The 23,708-nt window shown below is 41.2% G+C and overlaps 1 protein-coding gene across 1 annotated transcript; it reads left to right on the top strand.

Annotated features, from left to right (window-relative positions):
* On the top strand, positions 1 to 9,877 carry LOC124119566 (ras-related protein Rab-1A-like). The gene is made up of 7 exons (XM_046482117.2): positions 1 to 100; positions 289 to 361; positions 732 to 779; positions 1,129 to 1,176; positions 1,824 to 1,919; positions 2,920 to 3,051; positions 6,976 to 9,877. Exons 1-7 carry the CDS (start codon positions 69 to 71, stop codon positions 7,174 to 7,176), a joined length of 630 nt encoding a protein of 209 aa, XP_046338073.1. The 5' UTR covers positions 1 to 68; the 3' UTR covers positions 7,177 to 9,877.
* Positions 9,878 to 23,708: the final 13,831 nt, after the last annotated feature.

Here is a 23,708-nt window from a genome sequence, read left to right as displayed (position 1 = left end):
CTATATTTAGACATGCAACATACGTGAGCCACGATCATATCACACGAGTTAGAAAACACCAATCCAAAATGGCCTACAGGACGCAGGCAGCAGCAGATTAGTAAGTACATCGTACCTGCGTAGTGACCATAGTCGTTAACGGATTTTCATAGATTATCAGTACATTTGATAACTACATACTACTTGACACTTGTCTATCAACTGAATTGAGAAATAACGCGGATCTTCGTCGTCTGATCGCTACACCATGTTTACAATGAGTGAAATGAAATGACTTGCATTTTGCAGCGATTTCCTTTTCAAACTGGTTCTTGTCGGAGACACTGGTGTTGGGAAGTCATGTTTAATGACGAGGTTTGCTGTAAGTATACATATATTGTTTGTCGGTTTGTATTTTATGCTATTTGGGGTAGTTTCCTTTTTGTTTATGGTCATGACGCATTTATCCGGGATTTCCCGGTCTATAAATAGCAAAGGGTGATAACAAAAGACGGATCGGATTGTGTACTGGAAAATAAGCATTTCCGTACGAAACGAAGTGAATAATACAATATTGTGCTGATGTTTCGATAACTGCTTTATACTTACTCCATAAAACAATGAAACACTCCAGATCAAGGAAAAGGAAGACAATAATAAGCTCATACGCAATTTGAAAATATAGGTACTTCTTTAATCATGTGATACATTTGGTCTGCTAACTTTATTGTTGTTATTTTTGTTGCTCCCAGGATGACACATTTTCCTATGATACAAAGACGACGGTTGGTGTGGATTTTGTAAGCTGACATTTTAAACCTTAGTTAATCTAGATAATCATACGGATTACATGTTATAGGATTAAATCTTAAAAAATAAATAATACATTAGGCAACAGGACAGTTCAAGTAATGATACATACTCATCTGTTTTCATATATTCGCCAAGTATATTAAACATATAAGATGTATCAGTTACTATATTTCATAAGTAATATGCAGTTCTTAAATGTAACTTCATGGAAAACGCCAATGTCTATACATATCGTTAATTTCATTATCACCCTAACGTTAGTGTTGAATGTGAATGTTTACATGGTATTGCTCTGCATGTATGATATATCCAATGTTTTCTTTCTATTGATTTCAGAAAATAAAAACAATTTTAGTTGACGGGAAGACAATCAAGCTACAGATTGTAAGTTCATCGTTAAGCATGGTTATACAAATTAGAGACTTATGTTCATATAGATTGTAACACATTTCCTTAAACGTATCACCCGTGAAGATCCGGGGTAGATAAGTCTTCAGCAACCCATGCTTGCCGTTAAAAGGTGAGTATGCTTGTTGTAAGAGGCGACTAACGGGATCGAGTGGTCAGGCTCCTTACTTGGTTGAAACATGTCATCGATCATCGATGCTCATGATATTAATCACTGGATTGTCTGGTCCAGACTTGATTATTTACAGACCGCCGCCATATAGCTGGAATATTGCTGAGTGCAAACCAAACCAAAACTTGATTAGGTCTTTATAGACAGACGAGATGTAATACCCTTGATCTCCGCTGATCAAGGTTTGCGAGGGCGTTAAACAACCAACCAACCAACCAACCAACCCAATTACGTTGATCGATGCTCATGATTCCAATCACTTGATTTTCTTGTCCCGGTTTGATTATTTACAGACCGCCGTCATATAGCTGGAATATTGCTGAGTGCGGCGTTAAACAACAAACAAACCAACCAATCTTAAAAGTATGGCATTGAGATGTTAAACAATCAAGGAAGAAATCTAAAACAATATTTGATTCAGAAAGAGTCAGTCTGTTATTCCTTGCTGTAGTGGGACACGGCAGGTCAGGAGAGATACCGGTCGTTTTCCAGCAACTTCTTCCGAGGGGCACATGGCATTATTCTGGTGTACTCTGTCACTCTTAAGGTGAGTGGCACTTCCACAGGCAGGACCAATCGTTCTGTATGTCTGGTCAAATCCCGTTAAGTGTTTTTGGTAAACGGGATGCACATGAGACTATATAAGGCGGTATAAACCGTAAATGATAATAGAGGTGGACACATTGTACATTAACAACCTCTAGAGGAGCACTCATACAAGATTTATGACACAATGTTTGAGACGCCAATGTCCATTTGTTTTACGACCCACTCTATATTTATTAAATAATGGAACTTTCTGATTCTCACCGAACGCTGGCACATCAAACCGAGTATGTGTTTGTAGGTCAACAATGAGGATTGTCTTCCTGTTTTTGAATGGCAATTGTCTTATTTTGATAACCCAAAGCTTTCTTCCGGTAGATACATGAGGTGGAAGGAGATGGTTTATTGATTTGTTTGCATCTGTGCTGATAGTCCCAGGCAATTACCGTGCCTATAAATAGACAATAACGGTTTATCGATGTTTTCATTTGTATTTTTGTTTTTGCTTTCAAGAATCTGAGATGGAAGGCTTTTCGCACAGAGTCGTAGTGAATGAATATGGTTATTCGAATTTCCACATTAAAGTTTTCATCGTAGAAATAATGCAGACAAAATCTTTCTAAGGCAATCGTGTCCACTAGCCAAAATAAAAGCTTTGTGGAAACTAGGCTTTGGTGTAGTCTAGTGGACATGCTTGCCTCGGGAAGATGTACAAGGCCGTACCCAATTTGATATGCTTAGGTTAAAATTATGTACACTTATCAAACCTTGAATCTATTGGGTTGTAATTCCCATGTGGTTGTTTACTAGTGAGTGAGTGATGTTTTGTTTTGCGCTTTATTTTATGTTTATTGACGGCGAGAAATGTTGGAATCACTTTAAATGGGTTAATAGAATTCCGGATAAGTAGATTCTTCTGTCCTTTCCTTGTATTGTGACTTTTTTGAAATGTGTGAAGGCATAACTGAGAATCATTGCTCATAAAGTATGTTTTTCTTCAGGATTCCTTCGAGTCAATTCCGTCCTGGATCGAAACCCTCAACAAGTCTGCCCCCGTGAATGTCTCCACTCTGCTTGTTGGCAACAAGAGCGACCTAGCAACAGAGAGGGTGGTCGGGGTGGCGTCCGGAAGTGTAAGTGAATTATGTGTGGAATGACGTCAGTTCCTGTCGTCAGTGTGATGGCATGACATAACATAACAATGTATCTGCAAAGTGACGAGGTATTTTATACTGATGCTAGTAAGACCGCAACTTCTGCCTCAGTCTACTTCTACAGCCAGCCTAAATTTTGGGATGGTGTGCGTAGCCATACTTCCCACAATGCTTTGTGTCACTACTACTACTACGACTACTACTACTACTGTTGCTACTACTACTGTTGCTACTACTACTTCTACTACTACTACTACTGGGCGGTCGTTAGCCTAGTGGTTAAAGCGTTCGCTCGTCACGCCGAAGACCAGGGTTCGATTCCCCACATGGGTACAATATGTGAAGCCCGTTTCCGGTGTCCCCCGCCATGATATTGGTGGAATATTGCTAAAAGCGGCGTAAAACCATACTCACTCACTACTACTATTACTCTACTACTATTACTACTACTTATACTTACAACTACTACTACTTGTGGCTACTACTACTATAACTACCACTGCTACTACTACTTCCACAACTACTAAGGCAATTACTAACACTACTACTACTGCTTAGACTCCTACTACTACTTGTCGTAGCCACTACTACTACTTCTATCAGTAGAGCAATTACTACCACTACCGGGGGACACGGGTGGCCCAGTCGTCTAAGGCGCCGCGATTCGCTGTGCAGAGTTGCGTCCCTTGGGCACGCCAGAAACCTATGATTTTGGGTTCGAATCCCGGTTCGCCCCGATTATGTTTCTAGGTTTGTCAGCACCATACCCGTGCTCGTGGGTTTCACCGAAGTAGTAAACGTCTGAGACCTGCATCACTTCGGGCTTTCCTCCCACATTAAGCTGACACGCCGTGATATTACTGGAATACTGTTAAAAGCGGCGTTAAACCAAACTCACTCAATCACTCACTACCACTACCACTGCTTAGACTACTACTACCCTGGCAACTATTGTTGTACACGATAATAACAGCAAAGGAAACACGATTCAGTTAAAATGTAACTTGTGTGTGAAACAAACTCGTTTGATAGGCAGAGTTCATGTATGAGAATGAGAGATAAGCTTCCATGTGCACAGTCCTGACTATTTCCATGATGTGACCACGTGGGTCTTGTGTGAAATTTCGACACTGTTTCATTGTTAGCAGTTAGCAGGCGGGTTCAGTGTTGCGTGAATGGCGAGATTTCAACTGGCTTGGACTGCCTATAGACCCAAGACTAGTGCCCCTTTTATTAAGAATGAGGTTTTCCGAGAACAAATAACACATATGTGAAGTTTCAATTACGTGACAACCATGTAAAGTCGAACCTCGCTTATCCGAAAACTTGCGTTTTCTCCCATATTGTGTTTCCGGATTTATGAATAACTTGTCAACTGACCAGAGTTACCCTCCTACCCAAACTAAACTGAGGCGCAAAAATCTCTATTATATATAAAAAAATGCGTAATATCAACACAGTGTCAAATGACAATGTCTGCCCAACTAACGATTTCGACATGTAACGTCTTTAGCACGTTCGTAAGTGTTAGGCTTATACATTGATGCCATGGATGAACTGTTAATGCAAATGGTCCATATCAATGTGAATTGTGCATTGTTCATAATCACGATGAATCTGGGATTTACGTCACTGGACATGTCTTTAATGATGCAAACAGTATTTAATATTCAATGAGAAAATACCTTACCGATTCTCACAATTGCAAACATTAATTGAATTCTGTTCCTTTACAGCACTGTTGACTGTATATTTTCCCTAAGCGCAGCATTTATCTGACTGCATATCGTGCGAACGTTAAGTGTATTCCAACTTAGAGAGCTGTGGTCAATTAACCAACATTAAATCATTGACACTTCGAATTATGCGCAATATCAACAGAGATAATAATAATAATAATAATAACAACAACAACAATAATGGCTAAGACGACGGTGATGATAACACTAATGTCGATTTTGTCCATGTAACCATTTGTGGGTAGGTGTACCAAGGGGCCTGTCTGGATCTTGTGAAGATCAAGTCACATTTAAACGTACCAGGTTACAGCGGCATCGGCTTAAGACGGTCGGCCTTTTACCCCCGAGCCGTAAATGTCCCATCCCTTCCCATTTCCGCCCTGTAATCTACTGTTTCTTGTCTATGTAATTGATTCGTTCTAAGTTATCTTTAAATCATGGATCTCGAGATGTGGTAAACACTGATTTGCGTTGAAATCGATCTCTCTAGTGGGGAATTAAAGAGGCGAATCACCCCCCTTGAAGTGCACAGCCTTCTGCATGCGTTGTCCCATTCCTAATGATTGCAAATCCATTCAGGACACGCAGCCATTCCACGTTATTTCATTATGTATGTCTGCTACAGGGGAACATTCAGGTTGTGATGTGAATCCTTGTGTATTTTCCCTCCTACGGAATGTCCGGGTTTACTAGGTACATGTACGTATGGTACTTTAAGATGTGTTTGTTTGTTTGTGGCTTCAAATCTACAATCAGCTGATTCAGAAGTTCTGAGAAACACTAGTGGAAAATGTGCTTCATATAAAGTGGTGTTAATGAAAGTAACAAAATAATATTTGGTCATTCGTCTGAACAATGTTTTATCATGACAAATTACTTGACAAATCCCATATTTGGTGAAGGGAGACAGAGCGACACCTCTTAAAGGGGTTGGTGTAACAACTCAATTAACAATGTCAGTATCGGTTGTGACCACCAGCTGCGTTGATACAGGCGAGGCAGTGGCGATGCGTTGAAGACACCAGATGATGGGGGATGTTTTTCAATATGTCAACCAAAGCCCAGCTGAGATAGCTATAGCGGCTGGTTCTGTTCCTGTCGTAGTCGTCGTTCCATCTCATCCGTGACATGTTCTGTAGGGAGAGGTCTCGAGAAATAGCCGGCCGTGACAGTACAGCAATGTTATTCTGCCTCAAATTGTGTGTTACAGTAGTACAGCATGTGGGCAGGCTTTATCCTGCTGCAACATCACGTTATGTCCCTGCATTTGCACAAAAAGGTAGAAAATGATCTAGAACGATGACATCCCGGTAGCGTACGCCATTCAAATTGCCATTAACAATGATGAGTTGTAATGCCAGCCATACCCCTACACTAACATCCCTAAACTGACGACGTTGAGTATCGCAAGAGCGACTAAAACGCTCTCCTGGCACCCCAGGGCCCTTGCACGACCATCTCAACGGTCTAGATGAAACTTTGACGCATCTGTGAACAGTATCCTGTCCTAGTCTTGTCCTCTGAACCTCATATGCTGTCTACACCAATGGCATTTTGCGTCAACAGTGTTTTAATGAGCACCTGATAGCTTCTCAATCATTGTGTGCTGTTCACATTAAAAAAGCCGTGTGTGAGTAGCATGCGCCTAACTTACAGACATCCGTACATCAACATTCACGTGCAAATTGTAAATGACGACCTTAAAGTCGAGGAGATGTCTTCATAAATATGTATTGCAAGAATAGTTAAACTAAACATAATTTCATTGAACTATATATGAAGCCCGTTAGTATATAACTCACTGCTGTCACCCATAAGAGCTGTTTTTTTCTTTCTTTTTTTGTTTGACACCGCTCTGTTTGTCCGACAGATATGTAAAGTTTTGACGAGCATTATATGCCATACCTTGCACGGGTAGTTTTGTTATGTAATGCTAATATAGACACATATTCGCCGTTTCACTCATTGCTCGTACAGCTACGTCTGTTGTTACGAACTCTTAACATGATACCATTATAATTATTTACGACAGTCAAAGCGCTACGTTATACAGGGTCTTGGCTGTAGTTCTGAATGTGCGCATATATATACTCTTGACTCTTTGTTGAAATACTCCCATGGTAATATTTGCACTTTTTATACCCTTTTTTCTATTCACACAAAGGCCTGCGCTGAGAAATATGGCATTTCATTCCTGGAAACGAGCGCAAGAAATGCTACAAACGTGCAACAGGCATTCGTCACCATGGCAACGCAGATCAAGAACAGAATGGCAACCTCACTTCCGGTAGTTCCGGAAATGAACGACAGCTTCCGGTTGGAATCGACACCTGTCAACGAGACATACTGCTGTTCCTACTTTTGATAAATAGTTGCAGGGATGAAGTTATCTCACTTTAAGTGAGGTTCCAACAGAATGGACAAAGAAAGTGTTGGATATTGGGATGCAATTTTGTGAAAGACTGATGATACAACCATAAGTAATTGGAGTTAAGTCTCGTCGGCGTGGTGGCCCAGTCGTCTGAGGTGCCACAATTCGCTGTGCAGAGTTGCGTGACTTGAACGCGATAGAAACCTGTGATTGTGAGTTCGAATCCCGGTTGGCCCCGATTATGTTTCTTGGTTTGTCAGCAGCTATCCTTTCTCCTGAGTTTCACCATAGCGGTAAACGTCTCAGATCTGCATCTCGTCGGGTTTTTTCCCTACATTAAACTGACACGCCGTGATATATAACTGGAATAATGTTACAAGCGGCCTTAAACCAAACTCAGTCACTCGTAGGCGTAAATCCACGTATTTTCAATATCTAGGTAGAGGCTATCCGCTCTTCGTTAATTCTGTAACCATGAAACAATACACACAACATACACTATACACATCCTTCCTTCTCATCTCATTCTGTATCTAATTTGGACGATATGGTAGCCGATTGGTTAAAGCGTTTGCTTATGAAACCGAAGACCAGGTTCGATTCCAAACTTGGATACACTGTACAAAGCCCGGTGTTGTTGTCGTTACTTACATAGGACTAAGAGCAACGTAAATGATTTACTGTTTCACCGTTATTATTCCTGTACAATTAAAACCTCGTTAACCCGAAATCTGTTATCTCGATACATCAGTTAAGATGACGGTCTGCGTGGTCATGTCAGAATCATTATCAGCTCAATTATATCATATATATTAGACCTCCGTTCCTATCGAAATGTGGATATCTTAATACCCAAGAACTTCTGGTAAATGTGGGGAGGGGCTACACATTGTTTTTTTACTCGGTTCTCGTCGGCGTCGGCGTCGGCGTTCCCATCCTATTCCGAGCCACAACTTGAAAACCGTTCTACATATTTCAACGAAACTTGGCATATGCATTGCTCATCAGCATAACTGGTGCCTTTGGCTATTTTTGGGAGGGTGGGGTTGGGGAGACATGTGTTTTTGAGTAAACACACATTCCAGTTAATACGACGTACAACAGAACAAATCACAGGGTAAATATTTCCATTTACGGCAGCATTTCCAAGCAACATTTGAACTTACGAAGAAACAGTAGCGTGTGTGTGAGCAGAAAACTCTGTGTATTTTTATGTATTTTTGTATAATCGTGTATGTACAATGTTTTGAATAATATAGTATAATCATTAACTTGTGTGTTGGGGACGGGGGGAGTTTGAAAGCAATGATATTACTGGTTAGCGATGTCATTTTCCAACGGACATGGTCAAACTGTTCTTAGGGACCCATCATTAAATATTCCAGGGATGGAGGTGGGGATGAGGATTGGGGTCTACGGGGATGGGTGTTTTTATTGAAGGAGATTGAATAATATTTTCGATCACGGCTTCAAGACATACATTTTTTTCTTCATTCTTTTTTTTTCTGCGCCTTTCCATGAAGGGTCAACCATCTGGTAATGCTCAAATACTGCCTATTTTCTTGTAATTCCAAAGGGTGTAAATATCCTCACAAGGCCACACTTTCACTGTCACATTGTCTTGGTTGGGTTGAATTAAGACACATTTTATGTTTCGTTACAGTTGACTGACATGTACCTTTTTTTCTAATTTACCCCTACGAAAGTAGTGTGGACAATTGAACATTTTTTTAAATTATCTCAAACAATATTGTATATTTCGTTTTTTGTTACAGCTGACTGGGTTGTATATATTTAAAAAAAAATGTATTATGCATCCGAAAAAGGGCTGATAGACAAATGGAATTTTTTTTACATGCGTGAATTGTTTTTGTTGTTACGCTTTTATCGTCATCCGAAAAAAAACATGTCATCAGTCAGAATTAAAGCCCATATGTTTTGTACATATGCATACATACATTCTCATGGTGTCCATAGGTCCATCAGTGTTTTAACCGTTTAGAAATGTACTGATTTGTGTCATTATCAAAAAGGACCCATGAAGATCCGGGGTAGAATAGGTCTTCCGCAACCCATGCCTGCCGTAAAAGGCGACTGTGCTTGTCGTAAGAAGCGACTAACAGGATCGGGTTCGTTGACTTGGTTGATGCATGTCATCGTATCCCAGTTGCGTGGATCGATGCTCATGATGTCAATCACTGGATTGTCTGGTCCAGACTCGATTATTTACAGACCGCCATCATACAGCTTGAATATTGCTGAGTGCGGCGTCAAACAACAAACAACCATTATCAAAAAGCAATAATATGTGAACTTGTAAGCGAGTCTGTTTATTAGTTATGAGGGTCAACGTACACATGTACCATTAACTATGTTGAAATTAATGGCCTATGTGTAATTAAGAACAATTCAATTTGATGAGTACTTATAAACCCGTCAGTTATGTAAATATGAAGATGGTATGTAACGTCTTACAAGGAAAGGGTATAACGAAACTGTATTTTTGTCTCCATATGTCCATGTTACCAAGTCATTTTAAAAAAATAATAATCATAAAACAATTTAACTCTCACGGCTTCATAATGATACGACTGCATTATTAGTACTGCAAAGCAAACAGGTAGGACATTGATTCTCAGTGACCTGTGATATTATTATTATTATTATTGAAATAAATATTTTTGTTAACCTCAAACAAATTTTGTCGGCATTTCTAGTATCATTTCAACAGGAGACTAAACGTCAACAATGCTATTTTGTTCGCATCCCGAATTAAGTCTACGAAGGATGTATACTTCTCGAAGTGAGCACACTGTCCAATATTGCAGGAAGTGGCTGGTTCTGAGCGTTCTTCAAACAATCAAGAAGAAAGCAATTAGCTCCAACTCCGTACAGCGAAGCTCACGTTTCTCAGTCGAATCACGGCCGATGTCAACAAGGGACGCAATGCTTGTACCAGGGGGGCTGTAGGGGCGTATCTGGAGCTCAGACAAACTCGGGAGTTTCCGGTTCCTTCATCAAGTCTGGGACAATCAGGCAAAGAAAACAAGTGGAGGATGTTGTCGGAGTTCCGTATCGCATACCGATTCTGAGAATTGATCTCCGAATTATCATTAGCCTACTTCACTCTGGGTTGTCTGATTCAGTTTCTAAGGAGGTCGTCATTCCAGTCCTCACTGCTTTCGTTCAAGGAACAATTTGCCTATTTTTGGTCTTGTGGAAAGAACATGTCATTCTGAACAAATATGTTCTTGAGACACCTCAGAAAAAAATTGAGTGACCATTTTTCGATGCTGGATTCTCTGAGTCGTGAAATCTGTTCCATAAACAAGGACGCTTCTAATTCTTTGAGTGATGCTTCTCCATGGCCTGTCCATTTTTCTATATCATTCCCCCTAAAGTTAAGTTGGTAGCGTTGTTTGTTATGAACATTATCGGTTTTATAACACTATCTTGCAATGTTGACAGTATTTGTCCAACCAAAACAATGTCCCAACGTTCCTTTTTACCCTTGAAAAAGGCGATATATATGCAGTTAAAAAAGATCAGCATATTTCGGGACAAATCGAATTACTCCGGGACGAGCCGAATGGCAAATTGCGGATAACGGAAAAGGCGAGTGATGATGAATAAAAACAAGAAAACTAGATCCGACCATGCGGAGTAATCTCCCCTTATTAGCGAATTATTCACATTTCCGTGCACAATTTGTACTGTCAGTTAAATAAATATGAGCTGTCGAGGCTTATTAACTTTGGGTAATTACTTCCAAAAAGGCTATCTCCGAGTCCAGAATTTGTATTCCACATTACGGGCAGCAAAAACATCATGTTTTCATGGAATACAGCTGTATTGGCTGGGACTCCCGTTCTCACAAGAGCACTTTCCGGTTTTCATGACTTTTCATTTCCTGGTAATCACGTACGATTTAAAAAAATGTATTTTCAAGAACGCGATATTCTGATTTGAAAATTACATCCCGCGTCATCGTCCTTTTTACAGCCATGAGAAGCTGGGACACTTGCCATTTGTGAAGCAATTTTCAAGATTCTATCGATTTTGTCAACGGCAAACTTTTGCATTGCTAGAACAATGTTTTTCGAGAGTTCTGTAAGGGTGCCATAATTTCCATTAACACTGCGAACAAATAAAGAGAAATATAAATATAACCTGTCACCTCGTATTAACATTTTGTTTCTGACTTTTTTTCCCATTCGATGGCATTAATTATATGTAATAAACATTCAGTGAAAGGAATTGCCAAATGCAAAGATTTTGACAACCATCCCTACGATCTATTCTAATTCACGCCTCGGATGACCATTTGAAAGTCATGGGACACGCATGACTATTTTCTTTAAAGAGTTACGTCCCTTAGGGGTACCGGATCCGATAGTCGCGGGTTCGAATCCCAGATTCGTCCTCATCAAGTTTCTAGGTTCGTGAGTATCAAGCCCGTGCTCGTGTGGTCACCTGAGTGGTAAATTGTCTTGGATCTCGATCACTTCTGGATTCCCCGACATTAAACTGACACGCTGTGATATAACTGAAATCCTGTCCGGGCTGGGGGCAAGTCGGAACAAGCCTTCCCATCAAGCCCATGACACAGGGTAAACACCCTGTTCGGAGGTACAATCACTTGGTTATGTATATACATTGAGTACCGTGTTGCAATGGCGGAATCCGATTCAAGTCCGAGGATTGATGATCGATTTGTGAGCAAACAAATTACCACTCGGCTCCCTGCTAGACTTGTGTCTGGTATGAGATTACTAACAGCGGCCCCGGCCATGTAGTGGGAACCCACACTATTATTCCAAAACAACTCAAAACATGTGCATGAACGTGGGATATTATTTATACCTGATATTAATATTATTAATTTACCATAGAATCAGTTTCGCTGTTGCTTGTTTCCTGCTGACGTAATCTACATAGTCTTGAGTGATTATCACCCTCTAATGTCCATATTTATCATACCCCGTATAATCCCGAGACCCGTGTAGATCCGGGGTAGAATAGGTCTTCAGCAACCCACGCTTCCCGTAAAAGGCGAATATGCTTGTCGTAAAAGGCGACTAACGGGATCGGATGGTCAGGCTCGCTGACTTAGTTCATGCATGTCATCGTATCCCAATTGCGTGGATCGAAGCTGATGATGCCAATCACTGGATTGTCTGGTACGGACTCGAGTATTTACAGACTACCGTCGTATAGATAGAATATTGCTGAGTTCGGCGTTAAGCAACAACAAACAAACAAACAAACAAACAAAACAAAGTATAATCCCGAGACACCCATATCCTACGAGTTTCACTTCTTGTTGGCGTGTACACATTTTGAAACTGATCGCTTTATTAAAATGTACTAATTAAGCCTTAGCGGTAAGTGGTAAGCCTAATTACCACAAACTACAACAATTATTTTTACTCCTAAAGGCTCAGTGTTAAGAAACCTCAGCAGATTTGTCTCCTGTATACTTAAAACAATCTAAACATCTATCTGTACTCTCATACTCATACGAGTGTCCTCTGTTAATCAATGACTTTCTTGCATTTATGTCGACGTACCACTGTGAGTGAAAAAGAGAACAATGTCAACAACAATGTCAATGTCAGTGTTAAACCTCAGTGTGGAATCACCTTGGTATGGTTCTAAGGGTTACATAGTTACATCTCACTGGATGTTTGGTTATAGCCTGTCTGACTAAAGTGGACATGTGCAGGCGAACTCTGCTCAGTTAGTGTCTGAAATGCCTTAGGAGTAAATCCACGTGCGTCTGCCTCCCCCTGCTCTCCCCCTCCCCCCTCCGTGTCCTTGATGATGCCAGAGTTCTGAAATTCAGTGACTCTGTTGCTGACCAGCCGATAGAAGCTGATGGACGTATTGTGTGGAACCACTTTGACACCTGGGTTCTAGGACCACCAACCACTTGGAAGGGTGGCACTCTTAGCTGAAAAGGTTAGATCCTAACCACCCCAACATCTACAAGTCTGTAGATATCATTAAGAAGAAATTAACAGTCCCGAACTGAGACGTTTCTGCTCCAAATTGTGGCTTGTGGCCGGTTGCCACCAAGAGAAGAAAATATCGCAACCCCGACACAAGTGTACGCAGTTAAAACAATGAACTTACGACCGGTAGAAATAAACTTTAACTGAGCACGTCGACGCTGTATACTAACCAACTTTGTTGGCCTGAAACGTGTTTGCAGATGTTTGTAGATATCAATCATTTAATATATTAACTAAATCAATGTCTTGTCCATTACATACCATTTCATATGAGTGATTTGTATATTTCAGAGTATGTATCATACAATGTTTGAAGATGTATGTTGACCTCATAAATAAAAATGTTAATTAAATCAATAATCATAATATATACTTGATTTTAATAGAATGTGTATCTTAATATGTCTCTTGCATTTTATCTTATCGTGTATTTTATCTGCATGTGTGTAATATGTATTAAAACTTATTCCTGTAAAAAAAATTATATTTGAGATAACACTTTCTTAGTAAAGTACAGATTCTAGTGCGTTTTGTGGTTGAGGCCAATACACAATTTACGTGATCTAGACTACCAGTTGTCGGATTTTCATATTTGTTTGGAAGCCTCGGTGGCTGAGTGGGTTAGATCGCTGACTTTGTGTGCTGGCGATCAGTTTGCTCACTATGACAGCGTAGGTTCGAATGCCGAATGGGACTCAACCCCATAAAGAACTGGAATCTTTACTTTACTAAGAACGTGGGTATCACAAAATATCTTAACAGTTGCTATCATCAAATGACTGGTAGACAGAGTGAAAAAGCGAACTGCACTTTGAAAATCTGTTTTAAATTGTTTGATGGACATTACTTAGAAGTTGACGGCTGACAAAGTTGACACAATTTATGGACGGCAACTTCTTTATTTAAGTGTAATAGCGACGTTTCGGTATAGATCATTATACGGTTGTCAAGGATCTCTACGGAAACGTCGCTATAACCGTTAAATAAAGAAGTTGTTGTCCATAAATTGTGACTACTTTGAAAGTCTGTATTGATTGGGTCAGTACTAACGGGGACAGCACAAAGAAAGCCCGCATGGGATGAGTACTTAGGAGGTAAACACACTGTGTGTTCAATGTAGAGCTAGGTTCTCTGTAGATTTAACCACGCTGAATTGAACGCGCAGCTAGGTAACTTGGCTCCACATTGACAACACGATATGTTTATGTCCATTCTACCAAGACGCGCGCTCTTTGATATCAGCAAATATAAGGCCTATAAAAGTTCCTGTGCATCACTGACTGTGGTGGGAAAATTAAATAAACGCAAACCATGAACGATTTTGAAACAGAACAATATATTGATAGCAATGAAACCTGAATTGTGAAACCTGCGATGACTGTGTCAACACGTCCTCTGTGTGTCGTGTATGAGAGAGAGAGAGAGGGGGGGGGGGGGGGGGGGAGGGAGTAGGAGAGAGAAGAGGGAGAGAGTGAGGGGAAGGAGGGAGAGAGAGGGAGGATGGGAGGGAGTAGGAGAGAGATAGGGGAATGAGAGAGCGAGAGGGGGAGAGGAAGCGAGAGAGAGAGAGGGAGGGAGGGAGGGAGAGAGAGAATTGTTTATTTGACACACGTTACAGAAGCTGTAATTATTAGTAAAACAATAAATGCATGTACATATCTACATTAAACATGACAAGGTTCCACAGCCCTGAAGGCTCGTGGGTACGATAACTTTGTTACGGTACGGTATACCTGTCAAATTACCATCGATGACCACCAGAGGAGTCCTGTGTATGCAGTGGTGCCTCCACACACAATTACAATCACACCGCTGAATCCAAAACGTTGACCAACGCACGCGTCAGCGTAACGTTCCATATGACGTCGATAATTACGCTGGCGGACATCACTGCTGGGAAGGTGGACCCGTCTTTGAAGAGGACTGACTTCCATCCCTGTAACCTGAACAACATATGTTGTCTTGCGAGGTGGCACGGGTCTTCTAAGGCGCCGCGATTCGCTGTGCAGAGTTGCGTCTCCTGAGCACGCCAGACACCTTTATTGGTAGTTTGGAATCCCGGTTCGCCCCGATTATGTTTCTAGGTTTGTCATCACCATACCCTTGCTCATGGGTTTCACCGAAGTGGCAAACGTCTGAGACCTGCATCACTTCGGGCTTTCCACCCACATTAAGCTGACACGCCGCGATATAACTGGAATACTGTTAAAAGCGGCGTTAAACCCAACTCACTCACTCACTCACTCACTGTACCATGTATGTACCTTGTATCGGGGTGGCTCTGTGAAGATCCGAATTATAATTGGACTTCAGCAACTCACTCATTCACTCACTCAACATGGCAGGCTTGTAGCTTGTAGTGGCAGCCAAATGGGACGTGAAGCTGACGTCGTGCAAAGTCCTTGCATTAAGCAAGGGTGCAGCGGGCTGTCAAAGTTCCAGTCTGAATCTGATTTCGCAGGTTAACCAGATGGACATGTTTATCTGGCCGACGTGATGTGGTCGGTCACTGGTATTGCCATTCTGTTGGTACGACCCCAGAGTGACTGCTTGGTGAACGATGAACACCAAAACGTCCAGCAACGACGTCTCGTGTATTTCCGATTTTATGCATTTCATTTGCACGCAAATGCTCATTTTCAGATAGGCGTGAAAACGTTTACGAGGTTTGGCTGTCAGCAATGTTGCTTTTTACGGTTAAAACACTTCAACGATTTACTCGATCATCAGTGTTTGAATTGTCAGTGTGAACTGTGACCACGTGACGACTCATGACATTTTGTGTGCGCAATGACCGAGATGCACGTGCAGTTTCAGGGTTACCGTTGGTAATAATGTCATGGAGTTTGTGCATATCATTATCATGCATTGTTCTGAAAAATACACGGTTATATTAATTCAGTTTGATTTTATATTTTGCACAGGAATTATCCCAGCTAAATATGGTGAGTAAAGCGGCATGGGTTTCTGTCGTGCCCAAGTGACGCAACTCTGCACAGCGAATTGCGGCGCCTTAGACGACTGTTTATTGTTAGTTGATAACCTCTGACTGACCAATCAGAATCGAGTAATTTACAAATTCGTGGTGGAATATCGGCTTACGCACCTCATCTCGAACACAACGAGCATGCGTTTCTTTGAACATCTCGCACAACACTAATTCCAGATGATAACCGACTGACCGATGTAGATAGACGCTGTTCCATGGTCACGTGGTCTGGTAATTTTGACATTTTCTGTCCTAACCTTATATTCAAATCGCCTACTATCAATTTCAGAACTTGCCCACAATTACACCAGTCCAGTAAACTGACAGTATCAGTCTTTTGACTGGGATTACCCACGTGGAAAATGACTGATATATATGGCTTCTTATCCATTACGCCTATCTGTCGTGACAGCAACCCCACGGTGTCATTTATTGCGAGATAATACGCAATCAGAGTTACCCTGGTAACGGAGAGGCCGCGTTCTATTATCAGATGGGCAAAAGCCCATGGGCCATATGACATGAGGCAAATAAGCTTTTTCTTAATTTCTTCCTCTAAGAGCTGCACCTGGTATTTACCATGTAAAGGTCACGGACGTCCTTCAAGACTATGACAAATGCTGCTTGCAACATAACTCCTTATGTCTAAATTCTTGAATGTCGATGTTACAACTGAAGAACCATCTATGACGTCTTTGGACATTACCACATATGCTTTCCGTCGAACAAATGTCCAAAAATGTCGTTTTGCGATTGATTCACGTGGTTAAGTGCTCAAGAAGAGTTTAGTTCGTGACCAGTGAAGGTGATTGACTTTTAACCTGTCTCTGGATTCAATTCAGTGTCAAGCACGCAATGGTATGGCACATTATTTAGAAGCCAAATCTCTGGGATCAAAGCGAAATACTGAAGCATAATAACTGTTCCTCTTTAGCGTAATTTTGCCAGCTGAAAGTTGAATTTAGGTATTATGTGTTGGTAATACAAAAGGACTCAAATGTGACAAAAAAAACAAAACCGGAAAAACAAACACGAATAAACGAAAACATGGTTCCTAAGACACTGGTTACAAGAATTGTGTGTTTGTTGTTTTACTCCGCACTCAGCATAAGTCCACCTGTATGACTGCGGTCTGTAAATAATCGAGTCTGACATCTTGAGAATCGATCTACACAGTTGGACCAAGCAGCTCAGCGAGCCTGATCACCCGATCCCGCTAGTCGTCACTCACCACAAGCATGGGCTGCTGGTCAATTTTAACCCGGACCATTGATTATGATAAAATTATGGTGTTTAGTCGTTGTGGCGTGTTTGATTCGGGTTTGAATAATAAATCACCAGAATTCACCCGGTGGTCAGGCTCGTAGACTGGTTAATTGTCATCGTACTCCGACTGCGTTGGGCGTTGCGCATAATATCAATCACTGGTTTGTTTGGTCGAGACGCGATTTTCTACAGGCAGTCGTTTGAGTGCTGCGTCTCGTTAAATAGTCAAACGACCTTGTTATAGTATGGAATCTAAACTGGACGATTGTGTATTTCTATGTTAAAGTGTGGGATCTTAGAAATTCTATCGTAAGTTGTTCTACTATCATAGGTCCATGTTAAAGTAATGCTGTTACAGCCGTAAGTTTACGTTTACGTATTTGATATTTCTTGTAAGTTGATGTGAGGTGAGGTGAGGTGAAATTGGGTTTAACGTCGCGTCCAAGATTTATGCACTTATATAGCGACGTGCACGTACGAGTGTGGCTGCTTGTACTAGTCCGGACTGATGCCGATATATATATATATATATATATATATATATATATATATATATATATATATATATATGCTAGCTCGCTGAGATACCATGCCGCAGTTTAACATGAATACCCAACTCAGACACAGTATACTGACTCCGAGCCGACCAGTCCTTGTTTTAGCCCCTTAATGCCGAGCGGCAGACAGGGTAACAACAAGTACCATCTTTTAACGTCTTTTGGTATGACTCGGCCGGGGATCGAACCCCGCACCTTCCGCTCTCCGGGCGGACGCTCTACCACTAGACCACGGAGGCGGTCACTGTAAGTTGATACTTTACAATTTGAACTAAATTGAAAATATAAAAACATGTTAAAATATGGGATCGTTCTGAAACTATTGTCATAGGTTTTTGTTACAGTGTAGATTGAGGTTGTCCTACATCACTTTGTTTGACGACTCCTTGTTCGCATCTTCCTTGTGGTAGCGTGGTGGAGGTATGAACAGTGCATGTAGCTGATTCGCTGTGACGTGGACTTGTAGTTTAAACCACATTGTCTGTCTGTCCCTTACTGGTTTCACTCCCATATAATTAGTCGGGACAATGAATAATGCCACTTATTAGTGGAACCCATGGTATCCGACTATGAGCCGGGCTGCTATGCTTGTCGTATAAAAATATTTAAAAGTTCTGCAGCTCACCTAAATATATAACATGATATGCTCTCGAAAACAAATAAGAGCACATTCTAACATAACATATCGTACAGAAATACAACGAGGTTAGGAGTGATGGATGCATAAGATGGACTAGAAATGACCAACAACAAAACATGTCGGCGGTCTGTTGTAAGGGTTCAAACAACCAAGAAAGAGTAAAAAGAAGAACGTTTGAGATGACTTGTTCAATAATGGGTCATGCCCAAACGATTGGTCAAACATTCGTTTTGTATGGCATGGTCCGAATCAATCTCCCAGTGATAATAAGGGAGTCGTGTCTGCAGCGCCTGGCCCAGTCTGGCAAACGTAGCGGGTGACCTCTGACGTCGGCGTACACGTCTTCCGGTCATGGATCATAGACATGCTGTTTTGGGGAAGGTCAGATGGCCATTGCACTCTTTTTTGTTGCTGGAGGTTGTCAGTCAAGATGCGTGCAAGGTGGGCACCAGCGTTATCGTCTTGAACGACAAAACGTGGCGCAACATGGCGCGCAAACGGCAAAACTATTGGCGCCAGTATGTTGTCTGAGTAGCACTGCCCCGTGACCCTTCCATGAACAATATGTAATGGCGTTGTGCGGTCAAAGTGATCTCGTCCCATATCATTACATATCCTCCCCCAGATCTGCCATGTTGCCTGACGGTTAAGTTCACATTCTACCAATGTAGGGAATCGAACCCGGGCCTTAGGTGTGACGAGAAAACACTGTAACCACCAGGCTACCTCACCGCCCCGCAGTGTCAGAGAGAAACACACACACACACACACGCACACACGCACGCACGCACGCACGCACGCACGCACGCACGCACGCACACACACAAACGTACGCGCGCACATACACACACCACGCACACACACACACGCACGCGCACACACACACACGTACGCGCGCACATATACACACCAAACACACGCACGCACGTACACGCGCGCACACGTAAAGGTGTAACAGATGGATTATATTTGCGTCGAGCAGACGACGGACAACCCCCTATGATATACACATATCTCACGCTTAATGCACATCAAACATCACATTTATTCTCACAAACGGCTAAGTAATATGTCGAAATACTATAATATTTCAATATGGCAACCATGGATCCATATAGGTCAAAGGCCTCAACTGAGTCACAATCATCTTGGTTGTGCACTGGCAGACTAGCAGGAATCCCAGCTTCGTAGACCTTTCGTAAAGGAAATGTGGACAGATAATATTAAACTTTACAGCAACTGGGTCGAGACAGCTGAAAACATGACCACTGATTCAGGTGAGCTAAAACACCAATGTTTTCGCTTTGAAATATTCCTGTCTATATTCCGTCTGTCTACACACTGCTCACCTAATCAGCATATAAATAGAGAACGCCCGGGTTATGTATGCCACTCGGTATAGTGAATTGTACTAGTATTCAGATGAAATTGAAAATATTTGGCTCTCAACCACGTTTATTACCTACGAGGGCAAACATATCGGGGTTCATAGAAATCGTATGTGCCCTCTGACAGAGGTACCGAGACAACGGTCCTCGAACACCGATTGGCTAATGGCGAACTTACGTCATGTGCTTCTTCCAACGATCATGTCGTTGGACATGTCAACACAGATAAGCAAAAAATCCTCGGAGATTAAAACGGTAACGGAAATAAATAGAATACTATATTCGTGCCCATGCCATACACTGTTTACGTCCCCCTGCCTTAATTCTGCTATCGTTCGGGAAATACAGATTTATTGAGAATTTACATAGGTTCTCGAGTCTTAAACATCGTATGACATGGACACTCGTGTGATATCGTCTATATGTTGGTTCCCGGTATATACGGGTTCTTGTCATCTCTTATATTTATGTGTGTGTGTGTGTGTTTGTGTGTGTGTGTGTGTGTGTGTGTGTGTGCGTGCGTGCGTGCGTGCGTGCGTGCGTGCGTGTGTGTGTGTGTGTGTGTGTGTGTGTGTGTGTGTGTGTGTGTGTGTGTATTTCAAAGGTTTTTATTCCTACCTACTCAATTAATGTTATAAAAAGTGATGAGAACCTTTTTTTTTCTTTTATGAGGCCTAACGATAGTATTCCATGTTGAGAAAATCCGTCATTTTGTGAAAAGTCTAAATCTTCCCTTGACCAAAGCCTGAGAGTACTTACAAATCTAATATTTACTCAAACGTTTACCTGAACTGGTACACGGCCCAAATTGGAGAAATCCATTAACACCCATCATTAAGCAAATACAAAGACGTCGGCGAATGTAAAAATGTGTCAGTTAATCATATTAATGGATATATCGTATATCGATCCGGCATTGCAACACATGTGCCAATACCACTCTCAATTTACAACCCTGGAACAGAATTCCTGGAAGCTATAAGTAGTTCCGTCTGTTAACTACAAATAAAACAGCTTGGCACCCCAGACCCCAGCCATAACCGAAAAACGCTTTCCTTCATTTAACTTTCCTTCTTCACACGCCTTTGAAAACTGAATTGCCACTTTGATTGAATTTTACGAGAGCTATGTTTGTTTCTTATCACCGTTCCGGAATCTTTTTTAAAGGTTTTGAAATAAAGCACAGCCGAGGAAGTGAAGTACACGTTTCTGGAAGTTTGCCAATGCTGAGATGGGAAATATAACATTCATCGCCCGTCGCAGAGGTCTGCATAAAATGATTTATTTTTCTATTTAAGAGGAATTTGGGTCGAGAGAGCGAAACAGCACCATCGGTATCCGCAGATAGTCCGAGGTAGCATTAAGATAATGGAGTTTGATAAGACCAAGCCTTAAGTACTTCACGGGGATGGTGATGCTGCAGGGAAGGATAAACAGACTTGCTGAAAGTAGTCAAATAGGACGGGATGAAAACTCCAGGATGACTGTATTTGCTTCATTGAAGAAGTCGAACTGAAGCACGTCTTCCCCCGTTTGCTTGACTCTTCTTGTAGATGGCTATGTCCTCAAGAACAAGAGGTATCAGAAAGTGATGCTGTATTAACGTTTTGTGTTGTGGGTTATTTTAGGCTCGGGCCAATCAGTTCCTCTACCCGTGATTGACGTAAAGTGTGACATTCCATATCGAATTTATTTGATGGGTCAGCGTTTAAATTCCTGTTACACTCAATGTCTGAACTGTCGGACAAAAGCAAGTATACACCCATGTTTGATGGTGGATAAACATTAAACAACAAGGGATATGTTAATGCAATGAAGATGTATTTGAAACGGGTAGAACAGTTGTGTTTTGGACCTTAAGTTTGCAGTGTGTCGACTGTTTTCACCCTTCACCAAGTGTATTTGCTTTTGCCCTGCTGTTTATACGTTATATCATTGAGATGTGCTGTGCAGATGTACATGGGTTTTGAGAGTCCCATCTTTCCGCATGGAAACAACTTTGGTAAGAGAGAACTAAAATTCATGGGCATAAAACTCCAAACTCCTAAGATAATGTTAAATGTGCGATTAACACGTCTCTCATTTACCATCAACAAACCCATACTCGGAACGAGTGTCTGTTTGTTTGTTTCATAACGCCGCACCCAGCAATATTCGAGATTTATGACGGCGGGCTGTAATGCTCGAGTCTGAACCAGACAATCCAGTGATTGATGGTTTCTGGAGAGAACCGGAATAGCGACTTAACCAGTACCTTCAAGATAAGCTTCATGCGCAACATTTTCCATTCAGTTTGTGTTTCAAGAAAATATGACATTACATAATCATATTACTGTTAGCAAAAAAAACATAGTAATATGTCAAGTATTAAAGGCATAAAACCATCTGTTGAACGCCTCATGGGGTATATATCATCTGTATGCAAAGTAGAAAAACCTATTTCAATTCTAAGAAAAATATGTCTTAATTAGTTAAAGAAATGAAAACCACTTGCAGAAAACATTTGATTATATGTCATGGGTAAAATAATGCGAGTATATTGCCATCACGTCCTTCAAGGCTATTGTCCATTTAAAGCTCTTTTATCTGTAAATTAACCCTGTACATATATCAACCACCGGGTATTGATTGTGAAACACCACCTTTGGGAAATATAAAAAGAGAGAAAAATACATAAAATAAAAATAAAAGTCCCGATATTGCTGCAAAATTGCTAAATGCGACGTAGTCATACACACTCACTGAAACATCATTGTTTACATGTTGTAGTATTTGCGGTGTCGGTCATGATTCCCACAAACTACTGACGGTCGATCATTAACCAATGCATTTGATTTTCCCGGGTTTTTTGACAGCTTTGGTTTATGCCCTGTATGTGCCTCTGGTAAACATATAATCCCAACGAAGTGCCACACTGCTTTCAATAACATTATTACATCATCCATTAAGTCATCACAGGCTTCGATCACATATATTGTCAGCTGTAATAAAGTGAAATTCTTTATGATTGAAATAGAGCATTAAAAAGTTTCCAATCCCCAAAGACCTCTTGACAGTTTAATAAAACACAGTATCCCTCCATTATTCTAGAATACATAAATTGTAAGATGGATGATGAAAGATCCCCTAATTTCGCCAAATAGTCAGCATTTGACCAAGGCGCAGTAAAGAGTGTTAGTGTTTTGATCGGCCTGTCGATGTTTCCATGATAATGGCCGCTGTAAGCTCCCTGTGCGGTATTTCGGAGTCGCTTGTCAGATAAACAAAGCCTCGTCTTCAAAGCCGACTTAATTTCATTACTTTTTGCTTGACAGTCCCATAAACAACACCCTGTTGGCTACTGTGACCCGAACGTGAGCTGTTGTCGAGTGGTTCAGTTAATGGTATTTTATGGCAACCTTCAAAGCTGTTACTCTTCCATGAACGAAGCGGAGAAGGGGTAAAAAGTTGGCGGATCGATACAGTCAGCGCCCCCTGGCGTCGGGCAGTTTGGTATCAGATGTAGGACAAGTGAGCCCAGAAGCGGATTCGCTGTGTTAAGTATTGACAGCGGGATATTTAGGGCTCAATTTTAAAGTCAATTGGAGCCCAAAATATATTTGTGTACAGGTGCATAAAAAACAGTTTTGCAGTATTTTTCGGGAAATTAGTATTTTGAGAAAAATTGCAGAA

This window comes from Haliotis rufescens, unplaced genomic scaffold, assembly GCF_023055435.1.
Source record: "Haliotis rufescens isolate VD_foot unplaced genomic scaffold, xgHalRufe1.0.p SCAF_3, whole genome shotgun sequence".
Lineage (NCBI taxonomy): Eukaryota > Metazoa > Mollusca > Gastropoda > Lepetellida > Haliotidae > Haliotis > Haliotis rufescens.
This window is presented reverse-complemented; position numbering and strand designations above follow the sequence as displayed.